This window comes from Prunus avium, chromosome 5 (genome assembly GCF_965620075.1).
Source record: "Prunus avium chromosome 5, drPruAviu1.hap1.1, whole genome shotgun sequence".
Lineage (NCBI taxonomy): Eukaryota > Viridiplantae > Streptophyta > Magnoliopsida > Rosales > Rosaceae > Prunus > Prunus avium.
The window spans coordinates 26,330,909-26,349,643 of NC_142288.1; the positions used below are offsets into that span (position 1 = coordinate 26,330,909).

Below are 18,735 nucleotides of genomic sequence, written 5' to 3' on the forward strand. Positions count from 1 at the left end.
CGCTAGAAACAATGGAAAATAGATGGTTTAACAAACTAGAAACGCACAAAAATTGTTTAGAAAATGATTTTAATTCGGGTGCATATACTTTAGCCAACTTCACTAAGCTCATATTTGAAAGAAAAAAATTTTCTTGTTAAATAACCATTTTGTGAAGATTTAACATCAGTAATAACCTTCACCCCCAATTTATTTAGGCTATACAACATTTACTAAGGAAAATGGTGCCGTAGGGTGCATATTGATTAGGTAGGTCCATCTATATTTGATGTCATGTCAAATTCCCATATGCCGACAATTTGTGATGCCATATATAACCCATAAGCCTCCAAAAGACAATAGTAGCAGAGAATTTACTGTTGGAATTGATAGTGTGGCATCAGCCTCAAGCTTGATGATTCAAACTGACCCTAATCTCCAAATAAGGTTAGCTTTGCCTTTGCTAGTTTAATGCTATAAGAGGGCACCATTCCATCACCAGGGCCTTAAAGATGGGAAGTTTTTCAACTTTTCCGTAACAGTAACACGTGGTGTTACTAATTCACTCGTGTTATAAACATATGTGTTTAAAAGGTATAATATCAATAAATACATCAGTTATTTGATAATAATAAAAGAAGTTATTATTCCTGTGTTATTAATAGTGTTATTAATCAACTCATATTATAAACACACACGATACTGATAATAGAGAGCTGTGATTGAAATTGACAGCAGCCTAAAGCTTGATGTCCAAATCAGTATAGGTTTTCTAGTTTCATGCTGCAAGAGAGTACCATCACCTATATAATAAGATCCCCAAAAGTAATTAAGGGCCAGCAAAAAGCCACATGTGCATACCACTCTAATGTGTAATCAATCATACTGAGGTCTAACAAGGCTCCTAATTATAGGAAAGTTAAAAGATTCCTACCTACACCTAGTAATTTTTTGTAATTAACCATAATTAACTTGGTTGGCACTAAAGCTTGTGGGAGGCAGAAAGGTATGGGCCCTCAAGCCTGGTGCTTCGTTCTCTTTTTAGGGTCCTGGGCAATGGTGCTTGCTTGCTACTTTCAAATGCTCCTACTAATCACGCGGTATATCATACGTGGTAACTTTTTTCCGTTTCACACGAGTTTTCAGCTTGAGGCCTCATCCCCTCCCCTGTTTGCTAATTTCTATTCTATCTTTAATGCTCTCTTCTTTTCACAAAAGATCCACTCACACTCCCAACAACTTCTGCAGCAACCAGTTGATGAATATTGGTCCACACTAAGCCCACGCTCATTAAAAGCAACATCACCACATTGAGATTATTAAGTTGTTCCAGTGGCAACCATACCATGCCCCCTTTCGAAAAGTAACAGATTCCAGCCCCACTATAATCTACAAATTTAAAAGAAGAAAAAAAGAGTATGGCCTGAATCCATACATGTTTGAACTTTGAAGCTATCTAAGATCTCTCAGGGAACGGATTATATTCTTTAAAATTTGTGTTGGTTATGCAATCCATTAAAGTTAATGTCATTTCATGGCATAAACTATATAAAACTGTGTCACCTTTTTTTCTTCTTGGCGTGAAAGGCTGCCATTGCCGTATGCTTTTTGAAAGGGTGCCAACTTGCAAAAGCAAAAATATTATTACCCTGCAATTTTGTTGGAGCTAGCTCTGATATTATACTGGGATTTGCTCTAATTCTTCAATCTTGGTCTGATATGACTGATATTAAATCTTACATCATCTGCAGTTTCTAGTTTGTAGCAGAAGGCACGCCCAGCTGGTAGATTCTCTTGTGAATTGTGAAAATACCGTTTTAAAAGAATGATGAGCAAAGAATTAGAATATAATCATATGATTATTCAATGATTAAGATTTGCAGGTACCAGAAATGGATAACATTCTTACTTACACCATAAGGTCTGGTTTCTAAGAGTAAAGGCTAATAAGAAATTAGAAAAAAATAATAACCCAATTAGCAAATTCACCTAATTTTTCTTGACCAAAATCTTCAGCATCATCATAAGACAGTCCATTTATAGCCTAGGATACATAGTGGTGCCTGCAGATTATATAATGCAGAAGCTATAAGGCACTATACCTACCTTAGTGCCTACTTCGAAGCTTGAAGCTGATGATGGGTCATAATCTCAGATGAATGTGGAGACCATGTGATCTTTATCTTTCATAGGAGCTGTTACTATCTTTTTTTCCACTATTTATATATGAAAGAAAAGCTGGAAATTATTTGGCTTTTTTAAAAAGCACAATACTTTGAGACCTTCAAAGGTATGATGCAATTATACATGTAGGGACTTCCACTGTCACATGGGTAGCCACCATTCAAAGTTTCAAACACACTGTTTGAATTTATTTTGGTTTTGGATTTTCTTTTTCTTTTAATCATTTTATAAATAAAAATAATTAATGCGGTTTGTGGTTTGTGTTTTGGAGGTCAAAAAGATTTCTTGACATCATGACTTACCCTGAAAGATATGAAAGAAGAGAAAACTGGTCTGGAAGACTTGGAAGATGATCAATCAACTCAAGTACAGAAAACACTTTCATTACTTTGGTCACTAATCTTGACATTTTAAAGCTAACAATGATGCTAATCTGGGAAAAGGGCTACCTTGACTATATTGGCAACAAGTTGTCAGTTCTTGACTAATGAAAAAGGCATGCTCCAACCAATTAATTTCATTTTACACATAACATTCACTTTAACTTTTATCTTTATTCCAAAATTCTCGCCCTTCAATTTCCAGTTTTCAATTGATTTGATTTGTTGGTATTGAAAAAAAACATTCATGGAAGAACAGATTCTGAGAACAAACTATTAGTCCGTCGTATCGGCATTGCAAGGAGCATGAATTCTTTGGACTCTGAAATGATGGATAAAAAGATGGATCCTCGGTCCACCATAGTCTGTTTCAATCAAATTGAATGCATCTCTTCCTCAATTAACGGTGGATTTCTTGACAAGCAAAGCATCCTTCTGCTTCCATCTTTGTAGAACCTGAAAAAGGAAGAGGCATCTTCACATTCTCCCACAATGCTCTTTTTTATCTCTACAATTGAACTTTCATCAAATAAAGGAACAATGAAACTGACTGCTGCTTGTTTGTTCATAAACTATATATCTCATTTGGTCTTACAAAGCCACATTTTAAGTTCAACTAATCTCATCACCACTCTAATAAGCAAAGAGCAACTTCAACACTCTACTTTGTTTTCTTTTTCTTTCCAAATTTCTGTTATCCTTGGGGGATAGTGTAGATAGTTAACTATGTCATCGGCAATGAGGGAAGGCGTAAGATCAGCAGGAGAGGCCTCTTGCAATGGGATTGTTCGCCGGATGGTAAGCCTTCCCAGAAGCATTATAGGAGGATTTTCAAGAGCCATGGGTCATCGTAGAGGCCTAATAGGAATAGGAGGAAGAAAACCTCAAACTCTACCATCAAACTTTCAACCGCAGCATCCAGAAGAGCCCCTAATTGGTCTAGATGTATCAGCTTTTCTACCTAGCTTTGAGCAGCAATATGGCACCATGCATCCATTCTTTTATGCTTGCCATTTTATAGAGACCTTAAAGATTGCGGAGGATGAACACAAGTTCTTGTTCATGTATCTCCACTCACCGGAACATCCCTTCACACCTTCTTTCTGTAGGGAGACACTGTCTTCAGAGCTGGTGGTGCAGTTTCTTGATGCTAACTTTGTTTCCTGGGGAGCACTTGCTGATAGAGGGGAAGGTCTACAAATGGCTGCAACAATGAACCCTTCTTGCTTTCCATTCTGTGCGGTTATAGCTCCTGCTCCTGGTGAAAGCATAGCAGTGCTAAGACAGGTTGGTTGAAACTTGAAAGTATTTTAGTACTTTTTTCATTAAATAATCATCCATTGGTTCCAGATATACATATTGAATGCCTAAACCATCACTATTGTTCTTTGCTTTGTCCATGTTTAGATGGAAGGACCAATTTCCCCAACTGAGTTGGTGGGGATTCTGCAGAGGACTGTGGAGGAACAAGGGTCGGCTTTTCGTAGTTCAAAGGTCAAGCAGGCAGAAGCTATAATAGCAGACCGTCGTCTAAGAGAAGAACAAGATGCAGCATATCTTGCAGCTCTGCAGTTAGACAAGGTTTGTTTGTGCCTATACATATGATATATGCAATGCTTTAGGTCCAAGACTTTATCTAGTGAAGCAGAAAGTTGACAATGAACCAACATTCTTGCCCATTTCTGTAGGAAAAGGAGAAGCAAAAAAATCTACCTCCAGCAGACAGAGCTCAGAAACCAGCAGAAGCTCCTACCAAAGCAAAAAATGAGAGACTTCAAAACTACCCTACCAAACAACAGTATGGAAAAACCAAAGAGGCTTCTAGTACAAGAGAAACTCAATACAAGGAGGTTGCAAATAGGGGGAAGGATCCTCAGGCTGCTGCACAGGTATGATTTTGGAGCCAAAAACATCACATTTTGAGTTTTTTTTTTAAAAGAGTAATTATATTGTTAATTTGGTTGTTTCATTGTTGTTTTCTTCAGATACTGATAAGGTTTCCAAATGGGGAAAGAAGAGAGCAGTGCTTCTTGTGCACAGACAAAGTGCAGTCAATTTACAGATACATAGATTCATTAGGCCTCCCTGGTATAGCAAACTACAGATTGATTTCAAGCTTCCCAAAAAGAGTTTATGGGGTTGACCAAATGGGGATCACAGTCAAGGATGCTGGACTGCATCCAAGAGCAACCCTCTTTCTTGAACTTCTGTGACATCAATTCTTTCTATATTTTCACAACTACTGAAAACCAAAATTGGCATCCTTGTAATCAAAATTACTGCTAGAAAATGTCAATTGGAGCAGGAGGGTTGGATGAGGCCATGCCAAAAGGGACAATCTCATTAATTTCACTCACTGTCAAGTGCCAACAAAAACAAAGTCTACTGAGAATATCAAGTTCAAAGTTTAAACCTTTCAACAATTGCATTAACATAACAAACTAAATGCACGTCTAAATGAAGCATGAAATTGCTGACATTGACAAATCCAACGGTCACAAACTTACTTGGAAATGAAATTCAGAAAAGAAAAAAAAAACAGTAAACCCATCAAACCAACCGGTTAATCACTCACTTGATAACAAAAACCTGATTAAGTTAATCAAAACTAAAAGCAAAATACACAAACTTTGAAAGTTTGAAGAACAAGCTTATGGGAGAGAGAGAAGAAGAAGAAGAAAGGCGCGCGCTTTGCTCGAACACGTGTGATGGAAACCACACGTGAGTAGTGCAACATCTTATAAAATATGAAACGTCAAAAGTACCCTTGATTATTTTGTCGTTTAGTGGAGCAGAAACGACATTGTATATTTCTCACTATTTGTGAATAGTGAGAAATATATTTGCCAATTAGTCCTTCTTGCAGTGCAAGGACAATAGTTTTGTTTTTTGTGAGCCACGTGGCGTCGCGTCACCGTGAGCCGCTTATGACAGACAGCCTCATCGCCCTCCTCATGTAACGCCTACGAAAACCGCGATCCGATTCAGCGGTTTCACACCATTCAATTCACACAAATGGAGCTCCGTATCTGCAACCCTCTTCGTCGTCTTCCTTTTCTCTCCAATTGCTCCTATCAAATTAAATCCTCCCAAGTTCGAAGCTTCTCTGTTCGGAGCTGCCGCTTAGACCCCAACGAATCACACAAGGTAAAGTTACCTGCATCTACCAGTACCACTAACTCTGCATCTGTTTGGGTTCTCGGAAAATTGTGGGAAAGTGACTAGGAAAGTTGTAAAATATGATTCTAATATGCATGTTTGAGTGTTGAAGTTTGTATTTTTAGTTCACATTTTGAGGAACATAAAGATTGAAACTTTTTTAGCAATTTATATTTCTTAATCTTCTTCAAAATGTGTGGCTTGCATTGTATTTTGCGTAGCTAGATATACACTTTGGTGGTTTTGTTACGGTCTTTGGTGGTTTTGCAGCTAGTTTTGCAAGTGAAGGAGAAGCTTGAGAAAGATCATCAAAGCCTCCCTGTAGGCAAAAATGGAAGAGATGATGAGGATATGATCCTCTGGTTTCTCAAGGACCGCAAGTTTTCCGTCGACAAATCCGTTGAAAGACTGACTAAAGCAATTGTATCCTCCTCTAGCTCAATCATGTTTTTCAGGACTCAATATTTTGGTTGGCTGCATTAGCTGTTGCTTGCATTTTACTTTGGAATGTTCATTTCTTTTTAGATTCTTTTTCCTGGAAATCTGGAAAATGTTGATGCATTTATGATTATAGTTTCTTTTTTTTCCTTGTATTTCCTTATCCTGTAATAGAAATGGCGTGAAGAATTTGGGGTGTCTGAATTATCTCACGATTCAGTGAAGAGTGTAGCCGAAACTGGAAAAGCTTATGTACATGACTTTCTTGATGTTAATGGTAGACCAGTTCTCATAGTGGATGCCTCTAAGCATCTTCCTGCTGTAAGTTTGATTCTTTTGGCTATGCACTGTGCCTGAAAATGTGTCTGGTCTTGCATATCATATAATCTTAATATTCTGAGATGCTACATACCAATCTTAGTCCAGAATGGTAACCCCTTTCGAAAATTGTGACCAATTTTTTTACCTTTGGCTTAGATCAAAGTTTGTATGATTAATTGGTAACAGCACAACAATGTGTTATAGGTGCATGATCATGCTGAGAATGAGAAGCTCTGCGTGTTTTTGATTGAGAAGGCATTGAGTGCCCTTCCAGAAGGGACAGAAGACATACTTGGAATCTTTGACCTACGAGGCTTCGGTACAGAGAATGCAGATTTAAGTTTCATAACATTTTTGGTACGTTTTAGAAGCTACCCGCTGATTTTCCTTTTCAGCGCTATTTATAGATATTAATTGTCATGAAAATTTCACGATGCTCATTTTGAGTTGATTCCCAATCTATTGCAGTTTGATGTTTTCTACTATTATTATCCAAAGCGATTGGGCCAAGTCCTCTTTGTGGAAGCTCCATTTATATTCAAGCCAATTTGGCAGCTGGCCAAGCCTTTGTTAAAATCATATGCTTCGTTGGTATGTATTCCATCATAGACGAATCTTTCATATAATTTTGTTCAAAAGCTATATATTTAGTCAAAATGAAATTTCATACTGCATTTGCACTGCATTCAAATTTGATACTTTTAGTGAATATGTGCATATGGGAGGAGCAGGGGATATATGGAAGACCTCAGCTCCTTTGAGCTTTAAAAACTTCTCCACCTACTTGTGTGAGAGTAAAAGAAAAGGGGAAAGGAGGGAGGGGGGGTGTGGTGGTGGTGAACACCTAATTTAGCATTCCATTCCATGAGCATGCTTGGGCTCAAATTTCGTACATTCTATTTTAACTCCATCACAATAGTTAAACGGTTGAGATTATCCACTACAGAGTTTCTTAAGATTTTTCGTGAATGTGGCCTGTCAGTCAAGTTCTGAAAGCCATCATTGGAATTTAGGTCAGGTGTCTATTTTAAATTTGATATCTGATGCAGGCCCTCTACCATAAACTTTATTGTGAATGTGCAACTTTGTTGTTGTATTTTTCTTTTGTTTACTTGTCTACTATTCCCGTTTCATTTGAAGTATTTCTCTTGAAGGTGAGGTTTTGCTCTGTGGAGATTGTCAGGAAGGAATATTTTACAGATGCAACGGTGCCGGCCAATTTTAGAGACTGAGAAATGTCTCTCAAGTTTTGACTTGATGTACCAGTGTATAATTCTTTTTGTACAAAAAAATGGCGTTTATCTTTTGCCAGTAGAATATATTTACTTTTAGCTTTATAATTTTGGGGGTTAGAAAAACTCATATGTTCTAGTCCAATTTTGCTCGACAGGAAACAACGAAAAGCGTGTAGTATATGGTCAATCAATTTCTGGCCTTTGAATTGTTATTGAATAAAATTTGTCTATTGCAATCTAAGAGTACATAACATCTAATCTATCATCTTCTGTCCTCTTACTGCGCTCTTCCTGCCTATCATGGGGAGCTTGACTTGACAACAATATACAATCAATAGAATACTAAGAAGTAAAACAAGTACAAAAATGGGAGAGGATATAACCTCCATATTTAGGGCTAAAATGCTAATTTGAGATCTAGTAGGACTTGACCATAAATATTCTCCTTCGACCAATGCAGCTCCTAATGTCCAGGTAACATCCGCAGGACCAAAAATGATCTCTTTGTCACCAAGACACAGGGCATCATCAATGAGCGATGCCACATAAGGTACACGAAAACAATATTGCCAAGCAAAATATGCATTCTGTGAATTACTGCTTAGGTCAGACCATGATCTGGAGCATACTTGCTGGCCTTTCTCCCAAATCTTCATCAAGGTAGCTCTTGCGCTCAAATTCAACTTGTCATAAACAGCAAAAAATCCAGATAGTGCATGAAAGCGGGCTTTGGGGTGAGCAAAAGCAGTCAAATTTATCATTTCACTCCCTGTGAACATGAGCAAGGAATTACAATAGTGATATGAATCCTAAAATCATGAGCATAGAGATAATTTCTATGTGAAAGTATGTGATCTTCGACAAAGACAAGACCTTTTATAACTGGATGAGTCAAAGTGCATAAACAAACATCAAAATATTTGAAAGAAAAAAATTGTAATTCAACTGCTGAACTGGGGAGCAAATGTAATACTTACCATTATCAGAACATGACCTTGCTCTATGGTCTGTGTCAGCTGTGCTTGAATTGATAGCAGCAACCCTAGCAAGTCTTCTGCATTGCTCCCAATTTGGCGCTCCAACCAGATACACACAAGGAAATTTAGTTTCTTGCACTTGACTGGTCACATTTTTCTGATCAGGAGCGTTTTGTTGGGAGCAACCATAGCAGGTATAGTTTTGCACAGTGTCAGTATGAAGACAAGGATGTCTGATCTCTACTATACCAGAAGCACTTTCTCTGAGTTGTTCCATATGGCTGAGCATAACAACCGTCCTATCAAATGCTTCATTCAATCCAAATTCCGACAATGAGTAAGCTAAAATATCACGTTCGACAAAACCAAATTTTGATCTCACTAAGTTTGCATCTTCTCTTGTATCATCAACTTCCACGACAATCTGCAATGATGAACCTCCTAAGTCAAGAAGTCCCAAAGTCGGTGACCTTGAATGATTCCCAAAGCTACCCATTTTATAATTTAGAGCCACCCAACCATAATAAGCTTCTTCTTGGCCACTCAACACCCGTATCCAACTCTTTTTATACAAAAAAGTATGTTCTTTTACAACAGCTTCTATGTCATTCAATACCCGCCTAGCATCCTTCATTGCCAATCTCCTTAGTCCAGCAGTAGCTAGAACAAAAATGGGAGTGTCTCTGCGTTTTTCAGAAGGAACCTTATGTTCTGCCAACGTAATTAATGGTTCCAAAGATGCTCTTACTCCCGATAAGTTTCCGACAGATTTATCCAAACCAGGCTCAGTTTGCAGACAGTGGTACTTACAACTTTTCCAAAGAATTCCATCAGTTGAATTGTTGGGATAAGAATACAACAAAATCGGCAATTCCTTACTACTTACATCCCTTGCCAGCCACTTGTACACATTTACTCGGGTCCCCGTGCTTCCACAATCAACAACCACCGTATAATATGGTCCTTTAGATACACTATGGCTTTTCCCAGGTATAAACGCAAAATAGGCACCAAATAATATGAGTATTATAACTGTAACCATAAAACTCGTTCTCAACGCCTGCTTGTATTGAGCAATTCCCGTGATTGAGAGCTTAAGTTTTGAAGGAGATTTGGGTTCCATAGAGGCATTACTAACATGAATAAATACCAACTCTAATAACAGCTCTTTCACTCTCTCTTCACCTTCAAAGTTCCCTCAAAATTCAAAACCCACTCCTGAAATATATTAAATGTTATGTTACAAGTCAATTAGGTGATACCAAAGCAAACAACAGCCTTAGACCCACCCATCAACTTCCTACTTCCTTATTGCTAGCAGTCCCTGCCTACTGTAAGGTCAAGGAATAACTCAATTTGGCCTAATTGATAGAAAGTTCCTGATCTTAAGTTTATGAAAACAAATGAGAAATAGCCAAAGCTGCAGAAAAGACCATGCTTTCGATTTTAGTAGCAAAACCTCAGTATGAAAAATCAGTTACTAGCATATATAGCTGGAAAACATACAAGATCAACATTGAATGCACAAATATGTACTTATATATAGGAAAGGTTCATCTTGCCAACAATTTATTACTATTTTTATGCATCCAGTAACAATCCATTCTCCATATGCTATTATAGTACTTGTACAATTATGACTCATAATGGTTAATAACAATCTAATTAACGATTGATCTTTTTTTTATTCCCTTTTATTTGTATTTTCCTTTCCTTACAAAATCTTATATACCAAACAGGGCATAGGAATGCAACCCAGCTGCCATGCTTAGCCCAAAGCCATTGCCTTGTGCTCCAGAAAAAAAAAATAATAATAAATGGGCAAAAGGGTAGCTTAAAATAGGCATCACAAACTAAAATGAACTAATATGGAAATCATTATGTCTGCATCTGGAATTGAAAAGTAGGCCAATTTCAAAAGGCAAATACGAGACGTGAAGGAAAAGGCAAATTATGTGGAAATGATTCAAAGAGATCTGAATCAAACCAACCACCCAATAAGAGATACACGTGAAGGAAATAAAAGCAAAGCGAGCTTACCTGGTTCGACTGAAAATGCGTGAAGAAGCTTCACATCGCTACTCAGCTGCCTCAGAAGAACTACATCTACATGAATCCGAAGAAGGGGAACTGTGCACAACGTACAACTGTACAAACTACTTAAGCGGGTTTGGGCCCATATGGGAGCCATGGATGGGCCTATGGGTATTGGATCAGGGCTCCGTTTAAATTGTGATTTAATAATAAAAATTGCAAAATATATGTGTAGTACACTAGTAGTAATTCATATGCTCGAGCAGTGGTGGAGCCAGGAATTTAAGTGAGAGGGGGCACATTTAAAATTTGAAACTCTTTTCACTTTCTCTATTGTTACTTTTTGTATAAATAATTCATTCATAATAATAAAATATATGCAATTCAAAAGAAATTTAGATATACGAATAAAAGAGAAAACTAAAGAAAATAGGGAAATTTAAGAATTTAAGAGGAATTTCATAATATTTGTATAATTTTACTATAACTAAATATCCATACAACAATATTTAAGGAGGGGCACATGCCCTTCCTGGGCATGCATTGGGTTCGCCACTGTGCTCGCTCACAAAAGTAGTTGATCTCATACTCGTATTTTTGTGTTCTCCAAATTTCTAATTCATGATTTTTCCCAAGTTCAAGTAAGTTAACATACTATTACATGAATGTGACCTATATCATATTTCATAAAATGGTGCACCACATTTTTTTCTTTTTATTGGAAATTAGGAGTTTTAAAGGAGGGAAAGTTTGGCAAATTGAACAAGAAATAAATTAGGGTCGGAGTGTAGCAACTTATTTATAGTAAGATTTAAAGTACAAAATATATATTTTTCATGGAATGGCATTAGCTTTGGTCGTTGGCCGTTGTTGTTTAATTATGGATGTCATGAGTCGAACCCCAAAATCCTTAGACTGAAAAAAACCCCAAAATCCTTCAATTAAAAAAAAAACCCTAAGTAAAGTTATTCAACACTGATGGAAGAGAACGCGCCCCACGCGCCTTGACCTTTCTGCCTCCCCTGCTTTCCTTTTCAACTCTTTGCTGCCTCACCTCCAAAACCTAACGTCGACATCGCCGCCCACTGCAACACCAACCATGACTGATTTTGTCTTCTCTGCTGAAGGTCCTACAAAGGATGGCCCATCTGCTGGTGGAAAACGCGCCCGCACCCAAGAAGTCTTGGCTATCGATGAATTGGACTCTGATTTACCTCCCCCCCCCCACTGCCCCCAATTCCTATGAGCTTTAAAGACAAAGTGGCTGGAGACTTTGGTATGGCTGAAGAACAAATGGAAATTGGCGATGATGATATTACTATCAAATCAGGAACGATTCCCTCAATCCAATTCTCTGAGAAAATCAAGAATGCGTTGTATCGGCCCTGGCGTACGGCAGTGATTATCAAGCTCATGGGTCGCCCCTTAGCTTTCACTTTCCTAAGAGCTCGTCTTCTCCAGAAGTGGGCGCTCAAGGGCCCAATGAGCCTTATTGATTTAGACAACAACTATTTCATAGTTAAATTTGTGTATGAAGAAGATATGAGATATGTCCTCACCAGCGGTCCCTGGCAAATTGCTGGTCAGTACGTGGTGACTCAAAAATGGAAACCTGGATTTAATGCCCAGGAGGAAAAAATCTCTCATATGACTGCTTGGGTGCGTATCAATGGTTTGAATGTTGAATACTTCCGCTATGATGTGTTGGAGAAAATTGGGAATCTGATAGGGAATACAATCAAGGTTGATGCCAACACAATGAGCCAAGCCCGTGGTAAGTTTGCCAGAATTTGCATTGAACTGGATTTAAGTAAACCCCTCACCCCTTTTATTGAGATTGAAGGCCGTACCTTTGGAGTTGTTTATGAAGGCATTAACCTGGTCTGCTTTGAATGTGGATGTTATGGCCATGGAAGGGATACCTGTCCTATTATTGTGCAAGCTAAACAAAAGATAGCTGACTCTGTTGAAGGTATGGAAGTGAGCACTACGAATAAAAATGATGAGCCACAAGTTGATAGCCCTGCTACTCTGGCTGCTGAAAATCCAGCTAAGATACATGGAGAATGGATGTTGATGAAGACAAGGAATTTTAAGAAGAAGATCCTGAACGACTCAGGAAAGGGCGCTGAAATTAGCAAGAGGAACCCAAAGAATTCTAATGAAAACAATGGCTCTCGGTTTAATGTCCTGAATGAGGAAGGAAAAATTGAAAATGGAACAGTCATGGAAGATTTCCCCCCTGGCAAAGCAACTGCTTCTAGCTCAAACAAGACTAGCAAAACCGTGGCTAAGCCTGCAGAGATCCTTGATGGCAAAGCTACACCCCCTGGGAACAAAAGCCCAACCTCCTATGGCTCCTCTCCCTGGGTCTTTAAAAAGCCTCTCAAGGATATCACAAACTCAACTGGGACACTTGGGGGAAGGGATTTAAATAGGTTTGGTACTGGCTCGAAGAAACTTTGGAAAAATAGAGGTGGTACTAAACCTCTGAACTTCCCAGTTGTGGAAACTTTTGGCATGCAAGTAAATGGTTCTGATTTGCAGGATGATGTTCGTGGAGCCTTCTCCTTCAATGTAGATGGGCCCCTCCCCTATGATCTCTACTTGGCTAAGGGTGGCACTCTGCTTGGACCTGAACCCCCTGATGATTACAATATGGAGCCTATTGTAGGGGTGAATACAGAGATGAGGGATACGTCTGATGACATGGAACAACAAAGTGAATGCCTGGACCAAGGTCATTCGGTCAGTGGACTTGAAGCTGGTATGCTTCCTTATCATGATGTCCCTGCAGTCGTTGAGACTGGGCATACACAGAATTAGGGTCTCCCTAAGGTCACTTTTCCTCAATCTCCATCTTTTAATGAATATTGCTGCTTGGAATGTACGTGGTGCTGGTAAGAATAGTTGTGCTCGCACTATTAAGGATCTAAAAAAAACTTTTGACATCGACATCCTGGCTGTTTTGGAACCTAGAATAAGTGGGTCTAGGGCCCTAACTGTTGCTCAAAATTTGGGTTTCTCTCACTTTCACATTGTTGATGCTATTGGCTTCTCAGGAGGTGTTTGGTTACTGTGGAATGGGAACTCTGTGTCTCTCCAAGTTGTTGCCCACTCCAGCCAATCTATTACTGCCTTAGTGACCTTGGGGAATCAGTGGTGGCTCCTAACTGTGGTGTATGCTAACCCTTGCCAGGGAATTAGAGAATCCTTGTGGAATTATTTTGATGGCCTTGCTCGTGCCTCCCACCTGCCTTGGCTGGTCCTAGGTGACTTTAACGATATTGTAAGTGCAGATGAAAAATGTGGAGGCAACCTGGACCAGGGTGGTAGAAGCTTCATTGATTGGATTGATCGTAATCAACTTGTGGATTTGGGTTTCTCTGGTGCTAAGTTTACATGGTGCAATAAGAGGAATGCTGATGGTATTATTTGGAAAAGGCTTGATAGGGGTCTGTGCAACATTAAATGGCGGCTTTTATTCCCGGAGGCTCATCTATCTCACCTTCCTTGAGTGAACTCTGACCACTGCCCTGTTCTGGTCTCCTTAGATTCCAACCACTATCCTGAGAGAAATTGTACCCCTTTCAGATTCCAAGCAATGTGGATGTCTCACCCTGACTTCCCTGACTTTATTCATGCTCATTGGAATACTGGAGATGGTAATGCCAGTCAAAAAGCTGCTCGCCTTAAGTCCTCTCTTATTTCCTGGAACCGCCAAGTCTTTGGTTGTCTTTTCCAGAATAAAAGACGGCTCCTGGCTAGGCTTGCAGGTATCCAAAGGAAGCTGTGTTTGAGGCATAATCCCCATCTTTGTGACCTTGAAGATGAATTAACCAACAATTATAATTTGCTTCTTGAACAAGAAGAGCTCTTCTGGCTACAGAAATCAAGAAATACATGGCTTAAAGAAGGTGATAAGAATTCTCGGTTCTTTCACCTATCCACAATTATCAGGAGGAGGAGAAATAAATTGGAAGGCCTTAACAATGATGCTGGGGCTTGGACCACAGACAAAACTGGCATGAAGCAAATTGTTATTGATTACTTTCAAGGTATTTTTTGCACTTCTGACCCAATTGGTGATTATTCCTTACTCCCTCACTTATTTCCTCAGCTTGAGGAGGCTGACCTTGCAGGGTTGAATTGTGCTGTGTCTAATGAAGAGATTAAAGAGAGCCTTTTCAACATTGGTGGTTTAAAGACCCCGGGTCCAGATGGATTCCCTGCTATTTTTTATCAGAAATTCTGGGAGGTTTGCTCTAATGATATCATCTCGTTTACCAATGAGTGCTTCCAAACTGCCACCCTTCCTGATCACATCAATGAAACCCTTATTGCCTTGGTCCCTAAAGTGGAGAGACCTGTCTCCATGACTCAACTTAGGCCTATCAGCCTCTGCAACACGCTCTATAAAGTGGTCTCTAAAATCCTTGTGGCTAGGCTTCGCCCTTGTATGACTAAGCTTGTTAGTCCGAATCAAGTAAGCTTCGTCCCTGGACGGCAGATTATAGATAACATTGTTATTGCTCAAGAGGTGCTGCATAAATTCAAAACTGCTAAAGGTAAAAAAGGATTTATTGCTTGGAAAATTGATCTTTCTAAAGCTTATGATCGGCTGCACTGGCACTTTATTCGGGAGGTGTTGTGGGAGGTGGGAATTAGAGGAGAATCCTGGAATTATTAATGCAGTGTTTTTCTACTGTTCAATACAAGGCCATTCTCAATGGTGAGTTAATTGCTGCTTTCTCTCCTCATTGCGGTATAAGGCAAGGGGATCCTCTCTCCCCCTACATATTTGTTCTCTGCATGGAAAAACTCTCTCACCTCATTCAGCAAAAAATTCATGATAGGACCTGGAAACCGATTCAAATTTGTCATGGAGGTCCAAAGATTTCTCACCTCTTTTTTGCAGATGACCTTATCCTTTTTGGGGAAGCATCCATCCATCAAGCTCACTTGATGAAACTTTGCTTGGAGGATTTCTGTCAACTCTCTGGCCAAAAAGTTAGCTTTGATAAATCTACAATTTGTGTCTCCCCAAACATCTGCTCCGACTTGGCCAACTCTATTGCTGCTATAAGTGGCTCCCCCTACAGCTCTAACCTTGGAAAGTACCTTGGTGTCCCTCTTATTCACACTAGGGTGGACAAAACAACTTATCAAGAGGTCATTGCTAAAGTTCAAAAAAGGTTAGCTTCGTGGAAACACCACACCCTCTCTATGGCTGGTAGAATAACTCTTCTACAATCTGTGACTGCTGCTATCCCGCTGTATACCATGCAAACTGTCAAATTGCCCGTTTCTGTCTGTGATAGGCTTGATCAGTTGAACAGAAACTTTCTTTGGGGGCACACTGCGGATAAAGCCACAATTCATTTAGTGAATTGGGAAACTTCCTGCAAACCCAAGACAGCTGGTGGTTTGGGTATTAAGAAAATGGCTTGGATGAACCAAGCTCTCTTGGCAAAATCCGGTTGGAGACTCCTTCAACATGAGCAAGGGCTATGGGCTGAGGTCTTTAAAGCTAAATATCTAAAGCAGCGTGACATCTTAACTGCTACGGCTTCTAACTTCCAGTGTTGTTCTAGTGCTTGGAGGGGAGTCTTATATGGTATTTCAACTCTTTCTAAAGGCCTCAAGTGGAGAGTAGGTTCTGGGGAAAATGTGAGATTCTGGACAGATAATTGGCTAAGTTGTGGCCCCCTCCAACAGCATGCCCTCTTTGATCTAGCTGAAGATATGCTCCAGTTGAATGTAAGTGATTTTCTTGATAATGGTACCTGGGAGCTTAATTGCTTGAGGGAATGTCTCCCTGATAATATTATCCAGATTATTCTAAGCACCCATGCTGGCTTCCCTGGTAGTGGAGTTGACAAAAATATTTGGAGGCTCACCCCTAATGGTGACTTTTCTGTTAAATCTGCCTACAATACTTTCTCTCTTGATGATCCCACACTTAAGTGGGCTTGGGAGTTTATTTGGCAGCTGCACCTCCCTCCCAAGACTAAAACCTTCCTCTGGCTTTTTTGCCACAAGAAGTTACTTACAAATGTTCAAAGACAGAAAAGGGGCCTCACTCAAATCATGAACTGTCCTAGATGTGCTGCCCCTATGGAAACAATTGAGCACCTGTCCAAAGACTGTCCTAGCTCTATTGCTACTTGGATTGGCATTGGCATTGATGTTGGGGATCTTGGCTCCCTTGACTTTGATGATTGGATCCTGCTGAATCTGAAGAATAAAAGGAAGGTTTTTCATGGTCTACCTTGGCATCTGATTTTTACGTTAACCCTTTGGTTTATTTGGAAATGGAGATGCAAAGGTGTTTTTGACCAAAACTTTACTTTGCATGCTGAACCAAGGAAAATTATCCTTCAGTATGCTAATGAATGGTACGCTGCCAACAAACCTTTTTTTGGTACCTCTATTCATGCTTTGACCCAGCTGTCTTGGAATAGTCCCAATCCTGGAAGCTGTAAGATCAACTCTGACGGTAGTCGGAATAACACTACGGGTCATATTGGCGCTGCTGGTGTTTTAAGAGACACAAATGGTGGTTGGCTTAAGGGCTATTCTGTGAACCTGGGTATTGGCTCTGTCCTTGAGGCTGAGTTGTGGGGTATCTTCTGGGGACTCTCCCTAGCTTGGGACTCTGGGTTCCGGACTGTGGAAGTAGAAAGTGACTCCAAGGTTGCTGTGACTCTTATCAACACCCTCACTTCTTCTACCCACCCCTTTTTCAGCATCATTAATTGCTGCAAACTAAAAATGGGTGCTGATTGGAATTGCTCAGTTAGACACATTTTTCGTGAACAGAACTGTGTTGCTGATGCTTTGGCTGCTAAAAGTTTTGATTTTAACCCAGGTCTGCATATCTTTGATGAGGCTCCTGCTTACATTACTGACTTCCTGGCTGCTGATACAAGGGGAGACCCCAGGTCTCGTCTTATCTTTCTTTAGTTAGCTGTTTTGTCTCTTTGGGCGTTTGCCCCCTATGCTACCAAAAAAAAAAAAAAAAACCCTAAGTGGTTAGGGGCAGGCCGAACCCTGATCGGGGATTAATCTCACTCTGTATGTGTGGGAACACCTCGTGGTATTTACCCAAAAAACCCCCCAAAATCCTTAATCATGTTGGATTATAACACTATTTATGATAATAAGAGCTAAAATCGAACTAATCATGCCCATGCAAATAAAGTTAGGCTAATTGGTTAGTTTTTCACGTTAAATGCTTCATACTTCTCTTTCTTAACGTTGGAAGAACTTTATATCAAAAAAGTAAAGGCTTAATATCAAACGTCCCTAAGATTTACGAAACTATCAGATTGCATCATTAATGTTTTGTTTTGTCACAAAACCAAAATGTTACGAATTTTAAATTATAAAATTTTGTAAACCTGATAATTTTGTAAATCTTAGGGACGTTTTGTGATATTAAGCCAAAAGTAAAACATAAAACTCTTTTTGCTCACTTGTTTTTGGCCGTTGGATGCAACTGAAATATAAAAAGTTTATGATCCCTTAGAGCATGTCCAGCGCAAATGCCCTGCCCTGACAACAGCCCCCCAGGCTCCCAAAACTCCCTCCAGCGCGCAAGGTCCAGCCCTGGCAAGAGCTGGTTCTCACGAGCCCAGGCAAGCCCACGGGCAAATTCAGCCCGAGCTGTTGCCTGGGCAGAATGATGCAATGTTGATGTCATAATGAAAAAAAATGCAAAAAAAAACCCAAAATTTCAGAATTTTTTAAAATAAATATCTAGGCATATTCTTTACTTCCCGCACCAAAAACTCTATACAAATTCATCTTATCATATCTCATGTGAATAGTATTTGCTCTTACCCTAGCCTTTTGGGGTGGAACCAAAAAATGTAAGGCCGCCACTATTCACATAAATAGTGACAGCTCTTGTCTTGCCTTAGCCCTTGCCTTAGCTTTTTGGGATGAACTTTCTCTTAACTTCATGCCACAAACGAAAGCAATTAGGATAAGGATATTACACCTAAATCTCACTAACATAAACAT

At 39.5% G+C, this 18,735-nt stretch overlaps 4 protein-coding genes across 4 annotated transcripts; 3 read left to right on the forward strand and 1 right to left on the reverse strand.

Annotated features, from left to right (window-relative positions):
- The first annotated feature begins 2,845 nt into the window (after positions 1 to 2,845).
- Positions 2,846 to 4,847, forward strand: LOC110766900 (plant UBX domain-containing protein 10-like). The gene is made up of 4 exons (XM_021970308.2): positions 2,846 to 3,830; positions 3,951 to 4,124; positions 4,232 to 4,432; positions 4,529 to 4,847. Exons 1-4 carry the CDS (start codon positions 3,270 to 3,272, stop codon positions 4,754 to 4,756), a joined length of 1,164 nt encoding a protein of 387 aa, XP_021826000.1. The 5' UTR covers positions 2,846 to 3,269; the 3' UTR covers positions 4,757 to 4,847.
- Positions 4,848 to 5,413: 566 nt separating this feature from the next.
- On the forward strand, positions 5,414 to 7,801 carry LOC110766901 (Sec14p-like phosphatidylinositol transfer family protein). The gene is made up of 6 exons (XM_021970309.2): positions 5,414 to 5,690; positions 5,973 to 6,125; positions 6,315 to 6,461; positions 6,666 to 6,818; positions 6,930 to 7,052; positions 7,616 to 7,801. Exons 1-6 carry the CDS (start codon positions 5,559 to 5,561, stop codon positions 7,691 to 7,693), a joined length of 786 nt encoding a protein of 261 aa, XP_021826001.1. The 5' UTR covers positions 5,414 to 5,558; the 3' UTR covers positions 7,694 to 7,801.
- A 73-nt stretch (positions 7,802 to 7,874) lies between these two features.
- LOC110766899 (putative apyrase 7) lies at positions 7,875 to 10,867 on the reverse strand. The gene is made up of 3 exons (XM_021970306.2): positions 10,714 to 10,867; positions 8,674 to 9,891; positions 7,875 to 8,465 (listed from the first exon to the last, which is right to left on the reverse strand). The coding sequence occupies exons 2-3, from the start codon at positions 9,794 to 9,796 to the stop codon at positions 7,951 to 7,953; spliced, it is 1,638 nt and encodes a 545-aa protein (XP_021825998.1). The 5' UTR covers positions 9,797 to 9,891; positions 10,714 to 10,867; the 3' UTR covers positions 7,875 to 7,950.
- Positions 10,868 to 13,573: 2,706 nt separating this feature from the next.
- On the forward strand, positions 13,574 to 17,673 carry LOC110766949 (uncharacterized). The gene is made up of 3 exons (XM_088253808.1): positions 13,574 to 14,162; positions 14,262 to 15,275; positions 15,626 to 17,673. Exons 1-3 carry the CDS (start codon positions 13,574 to 13,576, stop codon positions 17,671 to 17,673), a joined length of 3,651 nt encoding a protein of 1,216 aa, XP_088109934.1.
- Positions 17,674 to 18,735: the final 1,062 nt, after the last annotated feature.